Genomic DNA, 17,458 nt, shown 5'->3' with positions numbered 1-17,458 from the left:
CGAGTTCTTTTTTGATTTTGAAATTGTTCACATGAACACCAAAAGCAGATTTATAAAGTGTTGCAATTTCTATTGTAAACTTTCTTTTATTTACATTGTTAAGAATCAATGCTTCACATGAGTTAACATACCAATGTGACTTTGATTAAGCATATGTACATTTATAAATGAAAACTGATGGAGTTTGGAAACAAACAACTTCAAGTATATATGACTATCCTTAAGACATCATAAAAACAACAAAACAACAAAACTAAAGAAACACAAAACAAAAAACTCAATTCAAACACATGCATATTATTTAGCAATATTGAATACTTGACATGTTTCCATAGAAAAAATGATGTTAACAAGAGTTTATATTTATATTATGTGAACAAGAGTTTATATTAATATTATGTTAACAAGAGTTTATATTTATATTATGTTAACAAGAGTTTATAATTTTCATGCGTCGGAGGTGCTTTAATGGTTTTAACCTTATCAAGAATAAGAATATAATTGAAGAGCTTTGCGTTATCCTAAAACTAATACCAAGTCTACTAGAAGCCAATGTGTCAGTGCCAATATCTCATTAGTGGACGTGATTGTTTATATCGGAATTCTTCATTTGCTATTTTATTGTGTTTATCCTATTCACGACTTTGTTTAAGTTTTTTTCTACGCTGATTCAAACTCACTAAAGACACCAGTCTTATAATTTGAAACGTCTACATATCCTCATCAGTGGTTAAACGTCAATGAAAACATTTGAAATATATACGATGTTTCATATGGTAATTGATCAAATTTGTTTTGAAAGTTAGACCCGGTGTTCGCAAATAAGATTATAAATTAGCAGGACCAGGAAGTTAGAACTGTTGAATGGCATTGAAACATTAGTGAATGATAAAATAAACGAACTACATTTTAAATTTATTTCTTAAATCGGTATGGTATATAATTCGATATCTTCATAGATATCTATATTTGTATCTGCAATTAACGTAACAATATAATTATTCAATTTACACTGGTGTCTTAAATAGAAACTTTGAAATATATCAATAGAACTGGGGTGTAAAGAAAAAGAAACCACATTTAACTTAAAGCAGATGTTTGCTCTTCAACTTCGTACTTTATTTGGCGTTTTTAACTTTTTTGGATTCGAGCGTCACTGATGAGTCTTTTGTAGACGACGCGCGTCTGGCGTATATACCAAATTTAGTCCTGGTATCTTTAATGAGTTTATTTATCACATCTTAGTCTCAATGGCATGTTTGCCAAAAGTTAACTTTCCCTACCAACAAATTAGTTTTAATTTCCCCATAAGTTCCATATAAAATGTCCTGTTGTTTTGCATCACAGTATAGCTTCTCTTAATCTTTTCCAGAAATCTACGTTTCCTCTTCCATCATTGCGATACAAAATATAAGACCTTTGTCGTATTTGCTCTTGTATGACTAATGGTAAATCTCGAGGCATAATTTGTTCGTAGAAAACTAAAATCAGAACGTTATCTTCTTCTCTTTCATAAATTCCTTCCATTAATGCCATGTTGTACTGGAACATACAATAGTAGGACTGGAAAAATGATTTACTAATAATACAAATGGTATTTTTACTCTCGCGAATCGCGTTTGTAATATTTGAAGTTATTTCCTCGCCTGGTAGAAAATCACGATCATGAATGCACAGTTTCAACTCCCCATCACTCTCAAGGTTTTGAATACAGTCATTCAGAACAAAATCCCTATCATTTTCTGAATATGCAATAAACGCATTGAACGTGAATTTTTCTACCGATTGCCCATTACCGAGTGTTCTCCTTTTTCTGTAATACATATAAAGCAATCTCCAACGGTATTTGAACACGAGTCTTGCTCCTTGAATAACAAAAGTTAATAGAATAATGATAGAAAGAGAGGCGGCAAGAAGATCGTATGATAAGCAGTTTATTTGCAAATTATAAATTATATCTCTTAAATGTAAGAATTTCATGACGGAGCCATCTTCAAATTTACATTCATAATTTTCACTATTCACCAGGTGATTAGAATTATCATACATCCATACCAAAAACAAAATTCCTTCACAATTGCATTCAAACGTATTGTCTGATAAATTCAGTTTTAACCCGAAACTGTGCATCATAAAACTGAAATTGCTCATAGTAGACGGATCGAAAAAACTTATGTTAATGCTGGACAAATCCAAGATTGAAGAATAATTTATGTAAGAAACGTCAAATGAAATATGTATTATGTTGTTGTAGCTCAGATTGATAAACTTTAAATTTGCTTGTTGCTGAAATATAGAGAAACTAAAATGTTCAATTCTGTTAAAAGATAAATCTATTCTTCTTAGGTTACTAGCTTCATTTTGTATGCACAGATCCTGCTCTAAGAATGGACCAATCAAATTGTTGCATAGACTAAGAACAGTAACGTTTCGGAGATTGATACAAAATTGTCTTAATTTGTTGTTTGAAAGATCTAAAATCTCAAGTGTAGAAGGGAGAGAGAATTCTACTGGTTCACCTTCATTTATTATTTGATTTAGGTTGTTATTGTGTATGTACAACTCTCTTAAACCTGAATGAATCAAATATTTGTAATGAAATGCAGACTCTAATGAAAACGTACTGTGTTTCATTACTAAAATGGTCAACTTTGTTGTGTTTAAATCACGAACAACATTTTGATCATATTTGAGATATTCCCATCCCTTGCCTGGCATACTTAAATAAGTCAGATTCCTCTTGTTCAATGTCCCTTCTTGATAATTGCTGATATTGCACGAAGAAATATCTATATACTGAAGATACGGTAAATAAGAGAATGTATTGTTCATAGTGTTTATAGTACAATTGCCAATCACCAGTCTCTGCAGTCTTTTGAAGGACATATAGACTTCAGGAAACACCATATAATCTTGTGATTCAAATACGTCAAGCTCGAGATCAGTAAGCTTTATAAGGTCTGAAAGGACACTACCTGGAAAGTTTTCACTATTTGAAGGGTCATTGAATTTGATGTTCATGTAGTCGAGTGATACCAACGGTTTAAAAATGCCTAATGGAAACGAAACAGTATTGTATTTCAAAGCATTGTTTTGAAGAATTAATTTCCTTAAATGACGGAGACCGTCAAAAGCACCTGGTTCAATCCGTAATAGCTTGTTATACGAAATATCTAATGTAGACAACTGTGAAAGATTTCCTAGCATCCCGCTAGGAAGAACTTCTATAGAATTGAACTGAAGATTGAGAAAAGTTACATCGTACTGCAGTACTGGAATTGTCGACATATTACTATACGAGCAATCCACATTTAACTTCTCTCTATTAACTCTCCAGCAGTTACAGCGTGCTTCTTCTTGACAAGGTAATTTCATCTTGTTTGCGCATACCACTGAGCTGATGGTAAATCCCAGGAGTGATAAAACTTGATATATTATCTGCATTGTTGTGGTACCTGCAAAAATGTATATAAAAGTATATGTTTATTCGGCCGCGAAATGATATCAACTATATAAAGATCGAAAATGATTGGACAAAATCGTTGCAGAAAATTTTAAGAGATATAAATCCATAAAAAATAAACTCTATTAACAGGTGAAATATAAATAAGATTTGAAAAATGAATCAAATTATAATTGCGCAAAATGTGTTACACTTTTATTTATAGTTGGAAAATGATAAAAAGTTAATTAATGATATATTTACCCAAAATACTTCCTTGTTTAGGCATCCAAGGCGGATACGTTTCTGTATCAATTTGGAAAATAACGTTCTGTTATATAACCTTAATTGGCCAATTGGTTGAAAGTAGAAATCCATGGCTATTTTTATTATGTATCTTTTGGCTGTATAGGTCCTTAAGTTTTGGCATTTATACTTTTGTGTTTGAGTATGACGATAAATCTAGAAACGCGCAACTTACGCACAAATTTTCAATTCTCCATCACTATGCAAGCAAAAACAGCAACCAAAATAAAAGTACTATTTTGTTTACAATTTGTTTTTTCAATAAAAATGAAAACCAATATTAATGATTCAAATTAATTCCTACGTGCTATTACAAATTCCTTTTTCATCCTGACATGTAACTAGTTTAGCTTGGATGGGGTTTAATTATATCTGATAAGAAACCAGTCACATTGCAAGACTCTTCATAATAAATTAAGTGAAGATTCCTTCGATGTGTTCTATGGAAGAGGGACGAAAGATACCAGAGGGAAACTCAAACTCATAAATTTAAAAATAAACTGACAACGCCATGGCTTAAAAAGAAAAACAAACAACAGACAAATAATAGTACACAAGACACCATAGAAAACTAAAGACAAAGCAACATGAACTCCACAACATTCTGGGAGTGATCTCAGGTGGTCTGGAAGGGTAAGCAGATCCCGCTTCACATGTGCGGGAACCCGTCTTGTTGCTCTATGAAATGTACTTTATCTTCTTTATTTTTTGTATTACATTATACTTCATGATTGCTATTTCTCCGATTGGTACATTGTTTCAATAAATTGTGTCAAAACGTCTACATAATATGTCTGTTAATTGAATTGAATAATGAACAATACGGGTTTCCATCCTCTGACGAAATGAAAATTCTAGTATCGATTTCCTCGTACTTCTTTGATGAATAGTTTAAAAGAGGAAATATCAAAATTAAAAAAAAATCCACTTTTAGAAAATACTGATACAGATTTTATTAACAATGCCTATTAAGTTTTGTTTCATATCAGACATTTTAAAGCCTTATATGGGAATCAGTGTTGATACTTTGCATTGGATCCACACTTATAAATCAACGTCACTTAGTAAATAGGTCTGATGAATGATTGCTTATTATAACGAAACTAAAAAACAATAGGTTCATAAATGTAAAACTGAACTGATCTTTGGACTGTTTATAAAAGTTTGAATTTTTGAATTACTAATGCTTTTCAACCTCGGGAATAGATTACCATGGATGTATTTGGCAAAACTTTTCGGAATTTTTGGTCCTCAATGCTCTTCGTCTTCGCACTGTATTTGTGTATTCTAACTTTTTTTATTCGAGCGTCAGTGATGAGTCCTTTGTAGACAAAACGCGCGTCTGATGTAAATACAAAATTTAATCCTGGTGTCTATGTTGAGTTTATTTACAACCACGGGGTCGATACCACTGCTGGTGGATTTTTTGTTTTTTTGTTTTTTTGTAAGACTTGAAATACATTTATTGAAAATCACCTGAATATAATTTACCTTTTATAAACCTTACAGCGTACTATTATAGCCAAAATCCAGTCCCTTCCAATAAAATAATGGATTGATTTATTGATAAAAGAAATTCAACGTTCTGAAAGGCATTGACAGTTTTGACAGTTAAACCTGATGTCTTTTGTTATCTATTCATCATGTTTTTCTTTATCTAATGCGTTCTCCTATTTATTTGTATTGTAGTCCTGTAATATTATGTTGTCATTTCAATGTTTTATTTAACTTTGCCATTAAAGTGCGAGGTTTGGCATGCCATAAAACCAGGTTCAACCCACCACTTTTTTTCCCCTTTAAAAGTGTCCTGTACCAAGTCAGGAAGATGGCCATTGTTATAATATTGTTTGTTTCTGTGTGTGTTGCATTTTAACGTTCAGTCGTTTGTGTTTTCTCTTATTTTTGAGATATTGAGATAAGACGTGGCACGGTACGTACTTGTCTATCCCAAATTCACGTATTTGGTTTGGATGTTATATTTGTTATTCTCGTGGTGTTTTGTCTGTTGCTTGGTCCGTTTCTGTGTGTGTTGCTTTTCGGTGATGTGTCGTTGTTCTCCTCTTATATTTAATGCGTTTCCCTCGGTTTGAGTTTGTTACCCCGATTTTGTTTTTTTTTTGTCAATGGATTTATGAGTTTTGAACAGCGGTATACTACTGTTGCCTTTATTTGAAACTCTTATTAACCCTGTGATTTCAAGTTTATGATACGAGATAAAAGTTATCATTGTTAATTCCATTACTATGATATTTTAATACTGACATAATACACAGAACATTTGTTTTTATATATAATATCAAATAATAAAATTACAATTTGTTAATTCTCTAAGAGAATTTGTAACACATACGCTGCTATTTTGCTAATTCGGTGCATTTTGGGTACGTACCATGCCTACGTTTCATTAATGTTAACATTAAATTATATAATTCATGTCATACAAAAGTTATCTTATTTTCCAAAGAACCTTTAGATTTTTATAGAGAATACAAAAAATGTAATTTTAGTCTCAGCAGATTGTGTTTTTTCATATACATTATATGATGTGCAGAGGTGTGTCGTTCACATACGCACAGTAACCTCATTGTAGTGATTGCTGCTCATAAGAAATTTATTGAACCATAAGTTTCAAATGGTGAAGATGAAATCATCCCTTCGTAAATGTTCCGGACGGCATCATGAATTGGTTACTGTTTTTGAGTATCCATTTTCTCAAACGAATGGTAGCGAATATGTTACCAATGTCATCCCTTTATCACGAATGTTTTACCGGGTTTGTATTAACATGAACAAAACAACGGGTGCCAAATGAAGAGCAACTCTACTTTCAGATTACATCAGACCAACTCAAGTTTTTGGTGGGGTACGTGTTGCTTAGTCTTTAGTTTGTATGTTGTGTTGTGTGTACAATTGTGTGTCTATTTGCCTGTTTGTCATTTTTTTTAACCATGACTTTTTTTTCGATTTATGAGTTTGGATGTTCATTTGGTATCTTTTGTGCCTCTTTTGAACTTTTTAATGCCGACCTGTATCAAAATACCTTATACACAAAGTTCGTATATTTTCTAAAAGAGAAGCGAAAAGTACAAAAAGGAACATGTAAGTGGTAATAAGATGTGTTATAAGTGCCAATGAGATATTTCTTAATCCAAGCCATAATGTGTTATAAGTAATCAACTACTGAGGATTCATTTATTTTCGTGTGTATCACTTTTCGTGGATTGAGTAAAACTTGCATTTTCGTGGTTTTACTAATCTGCATACATAGATTACTTGTTCCCACGAAAGCCTCGAAAATTGGTATCCAACGAATAATAATGAATCTACAGTATAGATCAAAATACGATCTTCAACACTGAGCCTTGACTTACATCTAACAGCAAGGTATAAAGGGCCACAAAATGACTATTGTATAAAAACTCATCCAGGAATACCAATCTATATAAAAAACCGAAAACTAGGAGCATCAACCAGGAAAAAACAAATATATATAAAAAGGAGTTTTCTCGTTTGAGTTGTTTTACATTGTCATTTCGGGGCCTTTTATAGCTGACTATGCGGTATGGGATTTGCTCATTGTTGAAGACCGTACGGTGACCTATAGTTGTTAATTTCTGTGTCATTTTGGTCTCTTGTGGACGGTTGTCTCATTGGCAATCATACCCCATCTACTTGTTTATATAAACGAGAAACACATCAACAAACGACAGCCACTGAACAACAGGTTCCTGACTTAGGACAGATGCGAACAAATACAGCGGGTTTTAAACTCACCACACCAGATTACAAAATACAACAAAGGAAACCAAAGACTGAGCACCACGACCCCCCCCCCCCTCAAAAACACAAAACAAGAGAGAAATAAGGCAATTTTTCTGAGATGATTACTAGAGAGTTTCATGACCAAAACACGTCATTTCTAATTTGTTTCCCAAAGAAACACCTTTTGCGTATAAAACTGTTCCAATTTTCCTATGAGGTTTCGTAAAAAATTACATTCTAGAATGGCAAGTTGATATGCACTACAGTGTTTTTCAAAGGTCAAAACATAGGACTGTGCTGCATATTTTCAACTTTAATATTCCCCTAACTTTTGAACGTTTAAACTATTGAAATTCTGTACTACCCCTACGTAATGTTGTGCCTATTTCAGAATTCATTGTTTACTGTAGATAGCTGTTAAATACAAATTCAGCTTTTAAAATTAAATAAATTTGAAACTTTGAAGAAAATAAAGCGAGCATGCAAGAGAGAGCTGATATTAGAGCTTGCTATGTTAAGAAAGTTAAAGTAAATCAAGCACTATTATAGTTAAATATTTACCTTCATGTTTTGCATAAAATTCTAGGATTTAGTAAATAGCACAAATATTTTTTGATTAAGGCTAATAACCTTGTTAAAAGCAGAGAAAGTGTTTTTGATGTAAGTTAAAAAAACAAGTAAAGCAAAATAAAAATTTCACAACCTTTCTCAAATGGACAAAACATAAATGTAAAAAGTACAATGTAGGCTTCTATACTCGATCTTCTATGTTCTAAAACTGTTTCAGTGATGCAATTATTCTAACGGTACTAGTTTCGCTACACCTGATGCACATTTCGACAATTACTGTCTCTTCAGTGATAGTCGAGGCCAAAATGTTTGAAATCCTAGAGCTGACCTAAAGTATAGGATAAACATGTTATCTGTTTAATAAACATCATAGAAAGAGCAAAAAAGTGTGATTGGTTCATTAACTAATGAAATGAGATATATCAAAAAGAACTGACACTTTCGATAACCGTTGTTATGTCAAGTTAAATATAGGATAGATCAATATTATGATTTTAGGTCCTCGGAAAAATGAATACCGATTACATAGCCAGAACCTTTAAAAAAAAGAGGGACGAAAGATACCAGAGAGACAGTCAAACTCATAAATCGAAAAGAAAGTTACAACGCTAATGCCCATGGATAAAAAGGAAAAAGACAAACAGAAAAACAATAGTACACATGACACACCATAGAAAACTAAAGATTAAGCAACACGAACCCCAGTTATATACAAGTAAGCTATCATACCGATTTTTCTTAGCGTGATAAACAAATTATATAAATATATACAATAATGATCTGTTTGTTACATTTTAACAAGTGCCTACATACATATTGTATTTTTGTTTAGTATTTTTGTATTTTATATGTCATTTATGTACAACGCCATTGAATACATATTGTATATGTAGAAATAGGCGTTTAATTAAGTTTTCATGTTTCATGTTTCATGTTTCAAGTGCCTGATAAAAAATTTCTCTAGAACATTGCCATGAAAATTCTTGACATGACCATTATGTTTTAGAATATATATAGTTATATAATTATTCGGTAAACAAGGTCTTGATGAACGATAACACTGAAAACATATCAAACCTTAAAGAATGTTCGCGTTAAACATATGAGATGTGCACCACCTCTTACGGAGCAGGTAATAATAGTCCTTTGCTAGTTATTCATATTAGTTGATTTACGCGTTTATAACCTTTGGCGACCCCACATTTTAAATGTCTATAGTAAACACTACAACATGAAAGATATGACAACTGGGCGTTACAGAAGGACGGTCATCTAAACTGACCCAGTCAATTGATAACCTGAACGCGCCAAGAAATGTTCATGTCCACGCTGAAAATGATTGTAAACTTTCTTTTTTTTTTTTTTTTTTTACTGTTGTTCAATTAAAAAACACCCATGTATACTAGATGTTCTAATAATGATTGAGAGACTCAGTCGATCACCCGGTTAACGTAAAACTGTAATGAAAGCACAAGCAATTATACATGTGCCAAATTATGTATTTATACACATGATTGAGTCTTTTATCTTATAACAAACAACAACGAAAATTACGATACAAATGTCACTTTCTTTTGTTTTAATAAGTGAATATAAATATATCGCTGCGTAAAAAACTTGTTCATGTAATTCTATCAAAATGGAAACTAAAGAAAAACTTTGTTTCATGGTCATTCTCTTTATCTTAAACTCAGGTCAGTAAAGTTAATGTACACCTGTACATCATTAGAAATAATTGGTAAACATAGTGCTTTCAAAACTCGAAAATTCTGTAATTAACCGATAAATGGCAACATTTTGTTTACTTTTATTTATACTATCAATTTTATAATAGTAAATTACTGATATTTTGTAACAACGTACCGTGACATAGTAATGGATAACCAGAAAAACAAATAAATACGTGAAAAATAGACAATTGTTAATATCTTTTTAATAACATTTTTTTTTATCAAATACCTGAATTTAACCTGATAAATGGAAAAACAACAGTTGTGTTTTTGATAGCAAGAATACCAAGCGTGCTATTCGAACTAATAAATTCTGTATATAAAAAAATAATCGTTCACCCATCTTAACTACAATGATTATATATGTATTAGAAAAGTTTATCCAAGCAAGGGAAAAGCTAAATGATTGCTATTCGGCTGGTGTGTTGATTTAAGACAGGGATGCAACATTGTGTTCTTTCGCACATATTTTTTATATAAGCTTTGGATTTCAAATATATTGGCCACGAGCATCACTGAAGAGACATGTATTGTCGAAATGCGCATCTGGTGCAAGAAAATTGGTACCGTTAATTTTATTACGATATTTATAGATTATCGTTGATTATCTCAACGAGATGGATTTTCTCGCTTGAGCTGGTACAGCGAAAGTGAGAAAAGCAATCGAGTTGAGATGACCAATGATAATCTGTTTATCGCTATTTTACCTGTGACGACGTTGTCAATTTCAATGTCAATTTCGTTAGCAACGCACGTGGCTCCTTAGTTTCTAGCAATATTTTTTTCATATCAAGCGAGAAGCATGATATGAAAATTATCACAAAAAAAGATCAAAGGAAAAATGCACAAAATAGCGATAAAATTCGTTTCTGTGTAGAATTCTAGACTGACCAAAACCGTGTTTCAATTGTCATAAAATTGATTTGCTTGCGTTTATGAAAATGTAATCTTTATCAATTTTCAGTTTCTCACGTTGAAGGATATTATCGTCGTTACTACCGTAGCTACTATTATTATTCCAACGATGGCTTGTAAGTTGAATGTATATTTATGGTCTTGTTATGGACGAAAATTGCTTTATACAAATTAAAGAATGCAATAACAGGCATACACAGGTGTATGACTGTATGTCAAGCGCCAAATTGCTCCCAGTCTAAACAAAAAAGAAAGAAAAAGATGAGACAAAAACAAATCAAAAAGATATCACCAAAGACTGATGATAGAAGAATTGGTATCAATCAATCGGAAAATATTTGATAAAATGATAATGTACTTTCCATCCTGCTCCCAGACAGATTATCGGTAGGAAATAATAATGAAACAACAAGCATACAATATGAATGTTCAGAAGAAATATAAGTACCGGTATTCCATAGAATATATAAAAATAATAAAGCTTTTGACTTGAAATTTAAACTTATTTAAAACTTACTTATTATAACCTACATATGTCATAAACAATGACACACATTCTCTTTTGATACAAATTGATGTTCGGAGGCCATGCAAGAAATATTTTTTAACTTGTTCCCATAACATAATATTTTGTTCCAACAAGATAGTATATTGTTCTCATAAGATAATATCTTGTACTCACAATATTTTATCTCGTGGGAACAAGAACACTTTTTTGTGGGCACAATATATTATCTTGTGGGTACAAAATATTATGTTGTGGGAACAAGTTAAAAACTATTTCTTGCATGGCCTCATTCTGCCACCGTATAGAAGAAGTGTTAGCCGTCAATTGTATAATATTTGATATTACATCAACACACTTTCCATCCAGTAACTAGACTTTAATCTTGTAGTATTTACTTTGTCAAGACTTTCCATCCAGTAACTAGACTTTAATCTTATAGTATTTACTTTGTCAAGACTTTCCATCCAGTAACTAGACTTTAATCTTGTAGTATTTACTTTGTCAAGACTTTCCATCCAGTAACTAGACTTTAATCTTGTAGTATTTACTTTGTCAAGACTTTCCATCCAGTAACTAGACTTTAATCTTGTAGTATTTACTTTGTCAAGACTTTCCATCCAGTAACTAGACTTTAATCTTGTAGTATTTACTTTGTCAAGACTTTCCATCCAGTAACTAGACTTTAATCTTGTAGTATTTACTTTGTCAAGACTTTCCATCCAGTAACTAGACTTTAATCTTGTAGTATTTACTTTGTCAAGACTTTCCATCCAGTAACTAGACTTTAATCTTGTAGTATTTACTTTGTCACGCACTTTCCATCCAGTAACTAGACTTAAATCTTGTAGTATTTACTTTGTCACGCACTTTCCATCCAGTAACTAGACTTTAATCTTGTAGTATTTACTTTGTCACGCATTTTCCATCCAGTAACTAGACTTTAATCTTGTAGTATTTACTTTGTCACGCACTTTCCATCCAGTAACTAGACTTTAATCTTGTAGTATTTACTTTGTCAAGACTTTCCATCCAGTAACTAGACTTTAATCTTGTAGTATTTACTTTGTCACGCACTTTCCATCCAGTAACTAGACTTTAATCTTGTAGTATTTACTTTGTCACGCACTTTACATCCAGTAACTAGACTTTAATCTTGTAGTATTTACTTTGTCACGCACTTTCCATCCAGTAACTAGATTTTAATCTTGTAGTATTTACTTTGTCAAGACTTTCCATCCAGTAACTAGACTTTAATCTTGTAGTATTTACTTTGTCACGCACTTTACATCCAGTAACTAGACTTTAATCTTGTAGTATTTACTTTGTCACGCACTTTCCATCCAGTAACTAGACTTTAATCTTGTAGTATTTACTTTGTCAAGACTTTCCATCCAGTAACTAGACTTTAATCTTGTAGTATTTACTTTGTCAAGACTTTCCATCCAGTAACTATACTTTAATCTCGTAGTATTTACTTTGTCAAGACTTTCCATCCAGTAACTAGACTTTAATCTTGTAGTATTTACTTTGTCAAGACTTTCCATCCAGTAACTAGACTTTAATCTTGTAGTATTTACTTTGTCACGCACTTTCCATCCAGTAACTAGACTTTAATCTTGTAGTATTTACTTTGTCAAGACTTTCCATCCAGTAACTAGACTTTAATCTTGTAGTATTTACTTTGTCACGCACTTTCCATCCAGTAACTAGACTTTAATCTTGTAGTATTTACTTTGTCACGCACTTTCCATCCAGTAACTAGACTTTAATCTTGTAGTATTTACTTTGTCAAGACTTTCCATCCAGTAACTAGACTTTAATCTTGTAGTATTTACTTTGTCAAGACTTTCCATCCAGTAACTAGACTTTAATCTTGTAGTATTTACTTTGTCACGCACTTTCCATCCAGTAACTAGACTTTAATCTTGTAGTATTTACTTTGTCACGCACTTTCCATCCAGTAACTATACTTTAATCTTGTAGTATTTTCTTTGTCAAGACTTTCCATCCAGTAACTAGACTTTAATCTTGTAGTATTTACTTTGGCAAGACTTTCCATCCAGTAACTAGACTTTAATCTTGTAGTTTTTACTTTGTCAAGACTTTCCATCCAGTAACTAGACTTTAATCTTGTAGTATTTACTTTGTCAAGACTTTCCATCCAGTAACTAGACTTTAATCTTGTAGTATTTACTTTGTCAAGACTTTCCATCCAGTAACTGGACTTTAATCTTGTAGTATTTACTTTGTCAAGACTTTCCATCCAGTAACTAGACTTTAATCTTGTAGTATTTACTTTGTCAAGACTTTCCATCCAGTAACTAGACTTTAATCTTGTAGTATTTACTTTGTCAAGACTTTCCATCCAGTAACTAGACTTTTTAATCTTGTAGTATTTACTTTGTCAAGAAAACATTGTTGTTTCAAGACCCACTTATGATAGCAACTAAATGTCATATACGATGACAAAATGTTTCTCTGTTCTTGCATGTGTTTGCGCAGTATTTCTGTCATGTAGCGTTGTCAGTTAAGTGATATTTTTAACATTGCCATATATGCGGGAGGTTTGGCTAGCATAAAATCAAGTTCAAGTTAACCATTTTGTATCACGTCAGGAATATGGCAGCTGTTATCAAAAAGTAAAATCACAAAATAGTTCGTTTCTATGTAAGTTGGCGTTTGTTTTTGTTGTACTTCAGTGTTCCTGTTGTTCCTTTGTTTTCCTCTTGTAGTTGATGTGCTTTCTCGGTTTTTGGTTAGTTACCCGGAAGTTAAAAATATCCAATATGGTATCGGAATAATTACAAATGCCAACAAGATAATGATTTAACAATTTTTTTTCAGATCAATTGGTGCGATTGTTGGTATTGTGATTGGTGGTCTATTTGTCATAGGAATAACGATTACTTTCATAGTCGCCATGTGTGGTGCTTTTTGTTTCAGCAAACGATCACACCGATCTGTAACCAGTGTCCCAAGCAATAATATCGCAGTGGTAGCAGCACATCCGGGATATCCTCGTAAGTTTAAGGAATATGAATACTAAGAGCAATGCAATGCTGCCTACAACATTAAGAATGAGATTACTGAATCTCAACAAAAATTCAAATTATATTGATAAACGAATGTGATTATATTATGTGGACATTTTAGAACAACATTGCCAGAAGTGACGACACTTTGACTTTTGTATAGGTAACAACTCCTATTTTTGTGAACTTTGTATATTTGAAAATGCCTGTACTAAGTCAAGGATATGACAGTTCTTGTCCATTCGTTTTTGATGTGTTTCGTCATTTGATTTTGCCATATGATTATGGACTTTCCGATTGGATTCTCCTCCGAGTTCAGTATTTGTGTGATTTTTTTTTTTTTTGTATATAAAATTTATGAATCTTTCTAATATACTAGTATAACTACCCACTATTGTATTAGATGATTTAGATTTTGTAACATTGTCTCTTCAATACACCTGATATAAAAGCCAACATCAAAACTAAAGGTCAATCCTTACCAAAAAAAATAGATCAAATCCATATAAACAAATCAACCGTTGTGGAAAAAAGATAAACACTTTTAAAATGTATACATGTACGAATGATTAACAAAATTACTACTATCAGTTGCCAATTGTAAACGTCGCGGTGGGGTTAGTTTGGTCGTTTGTTACAACTTACAAGCTCACAAGAAAAACAACTGTAAACCCCAAAATCTTTACGTTATGATACTAAGTAGATAGGTAAAGTATTTCCACTTAAGCTGGGGTCACACATTCACGATTTTTACTACCGTCCTCGACAGGACCATTCCCGATTAAAATTTATCAAAAGTCTGATCAAGATCCTGTGAATCGTGGAAGGAAATTAAAACTAAAATCAAAATTTGTAAAAGAAAATAATTTGATCACGACAACAATCAGATAGTGTTCAGGAAGCGACGATATTCAACCGTTTCTAAGCGAATAAGTCCCGATAATCCCGTTCTGAATCCGCTTCTAACCCAATTTGTATTTTTCGCCAGGTAAAATTCGACCGATTATGTCACGACTTCGTCCCGACTCTACCGAACGTAATCCGACAAAGATCAGACAGTGACCAGACAGTGAACCGACGCTGACGGAAGATATCCGTTAGAAAACTGTCGGCATATTCGGGATGATCAGGTACTGTCGGAACGTAATCCTATCACGGTCCGCTCTATCGCATTGCAAACGGCTTTGTCTGGTCTCAGTCGTATTGTATTCTGTAATTGTCGGGACTCTGACGTGGGTATCATTGATTAATTTCGTATTAATAACGGGACTGTTTCGGAACGGTTTCGGCAAAAAACGGTTCGCAATCGACAAGATTTGGATGCAATCTGGACTCAATCGTCATAAAAACAACTATGAAAAATTACTCAAGATCATTCCCGTTCCACAAGACACCGTCCAGAATACACAAGACATTGTTCGGAATTCGATCCGATACAGCAGAATCTGTCACGACATAGCCACGATTGTAATCCGACTAGACAAAATCGTCTGAGCTGTCCCGAATGTTACGGGACGCACCTAACTGTCGGGGTGCTTTGCCGAACTATTCGGACCCTTCCCGACCCGTAAGAATCTGTTACGAACTAAAACGACTGTGTTCAGACAAAGATAGGACATTCCAGATAATTAAGGATACTAATCCGACTTTTTAACTTTTCGTGTCGTATTGCTGTCTGACCTCAAACGGGAGCAATAATCGGCAATGTGTGAACCCCGCATTAGAGTTTGTATTTTCATGTGATTACTAATCGGTTACAGAATTTTCGAATATATATTTCGAGAAGACAAAAGTGCTAGCCCATCTAGAAATACAGGGAAAAGCTTCCGAAAAAAGCTATCAAAAGTTTTTATCTTGAAAATAGTTCTAATTAAGTTCTTTGATCTTTAAGTGTGCACTCTGAAAAAATAATAATAACCAAATGTCCAAATTAACAAATATTTAATGCAAGCTGTAATACTTTATTGTAGTTGTAACATGGGTAGGCATTATATGCGTGATTATTTTTGCCCGAGCTATAGTGAGGGCTAAAATAATCACGCATATAATGCGAATGTAATGCTTACCCATGTTAAAACTACAATAAAGTATAGCTTGCATCAACTATTTCGATTTTGATTAGGAAAATTAAGGTTATTTCTATGTCCGATGTGCATATTAAGTGTAGTGCGTTTGTGAAGACTCTTCCATGAACCTTCCCTTTTTGTTTGCAAACAAGCAAACGACTGGCAATGTGATTTTTCAGAGGAAGGAGTTTTGAACAGCCGGCATGCACGGTTGTCGTATCTAGGTGAAATATGTCAATTTCGAATTGCAACATGACAGTCATGATAAATGAATTAGTAACAACCTGTGCATTATATTAGAGTTTAGAAGTGTTTAAGTGATTGGAGATATTAAATGCATACCAATTTGAAAAAAAATTCATTATTCTCGTAGAAGTCAATATACGCATGCACTGAAACAAACTTTAATGGATTTAGAGCATGTGATTGTTCATAAAGCAAAAGAAGCAAGTCATATTAGAATCATCATCCATAGACGAAACAAACAACATTAACAGTAATGTATTATAAGAAAATTAATAAAAAGAATAAAATATATGTAAAGTAAAGTGCATTACCTTTTAGTAAGAATGATTCAAGTTGCCTAAGAATATATATGAATTAAAAAAGATGTTGAGTATACTAAGTATTGAAATGAAATAGTAACAGAATTATATACCAAACACCACAAAAAAAAACACCTCTATTTAAGATCAACATAAGAATTCAACAATACCAATATCTATAAAATTTCACCATTATTTTTATTTTTAGAAATGCAGCCAATGAACCATCAATTTTATGTACCAGCAAACCAATTTCCTCCACCACCAGCATACTACGAAAGTCAGAATCAAACACTTCCAATGGGAACAAACGTTTTCCAGACACCATCTGCTCCAATGCCTGACAGACACAACTCAGAATCAGCCAATCCTTTCCTGACAACAACAAACTTTGGAAACTATAATAGATAAAAGTCTAATTTGAATAATTTCACTAGATATTCGAACAAATTATCATTTTTTTTAAATGTTTTTGTTGAATAAATCAAAACTGCGCTGCACCGAAATTAATTTTTTATGAAAGTTAACCAAGTAATAAATTGAAAACACCGGTGATAGCTACAACCTCAAATGTGAAACCAA

General features: G+C 32.6%; 1 protein-coding gene across 1 annotated transcript; it reads left to right on the top strand.

Moving 5' to 3' along the window:
- The first annotated feature begins 9,675 nt into the window (after positions 1-9,675).
- Positions 9,676-17,369, top strand: LOC134707005 (uncharacterized). The gene is made up of 4 exons (XM_063566457.1): positions 9,676-9,774; positions 10,775-10,841; positions 14,078-14,253; positions 17,085-17,369. The coding sequence occupies exons 1-4, from the start codon at positions 9,720-9,722 to the stop codon at positions 17,285-17,287; spliced, it is 501 nt and encodes a 166-aa protein (XP_063422527.1). The 5' UTR covers positions 9,676-9,719; the 3' UTR covers positions 17,288-17,369.
- The last annotated feature ends 89 nt before the right edge of the window (positions 17,370-17,458 follow it).

Source organism: Mytilus trossulus, chromosome 1, assembly GCF_036588685.1.
Source record: "Mytilus trossulus isolate FHL-02 chromosome 1, PNRI_Mtr1.1.1.hap1, whole genome shotgun sequence".
In the NCBI taxonomy this organism is placed as follows: domain Eukaryota; kingdom Metazoa; phylum Mollusca; class Bivalvia; order Mytilida; family Mytilidae; genus Mytilus; species Mytilus trossulus.
This window is presented reverse-complemented; position numbering and strand designations above follow the sequence as displayed.

What these genes read in the sequence shown, in the direction of transcription:
- LOC134707005 (XM_063566457.1), top strand. Translation starts at nt 9,720, where the DNA reads ATGGAAACTAAAGAAAAACTTTGTTTCATGGTCATTCTCTTTATCTTA. An exon ending in TCTCTTTATCTTAAACTCAG is followed by an intron (nt 9,775 to 10,774) that starts GTCAGTAAAGTT and finishes ATCAATTTTCAG; the next exon opens with TTTCTCACGTTGAAGGATAT. An exon ending in TATTATTCCAACGATGGCTT is followed by an intron (nt 10,842 to 14,077) that starts GTAAGTTGAATG and finishes ATTTTTTTTCAG; the next exon opens with ATCAATTGGTGCGATTGTTG.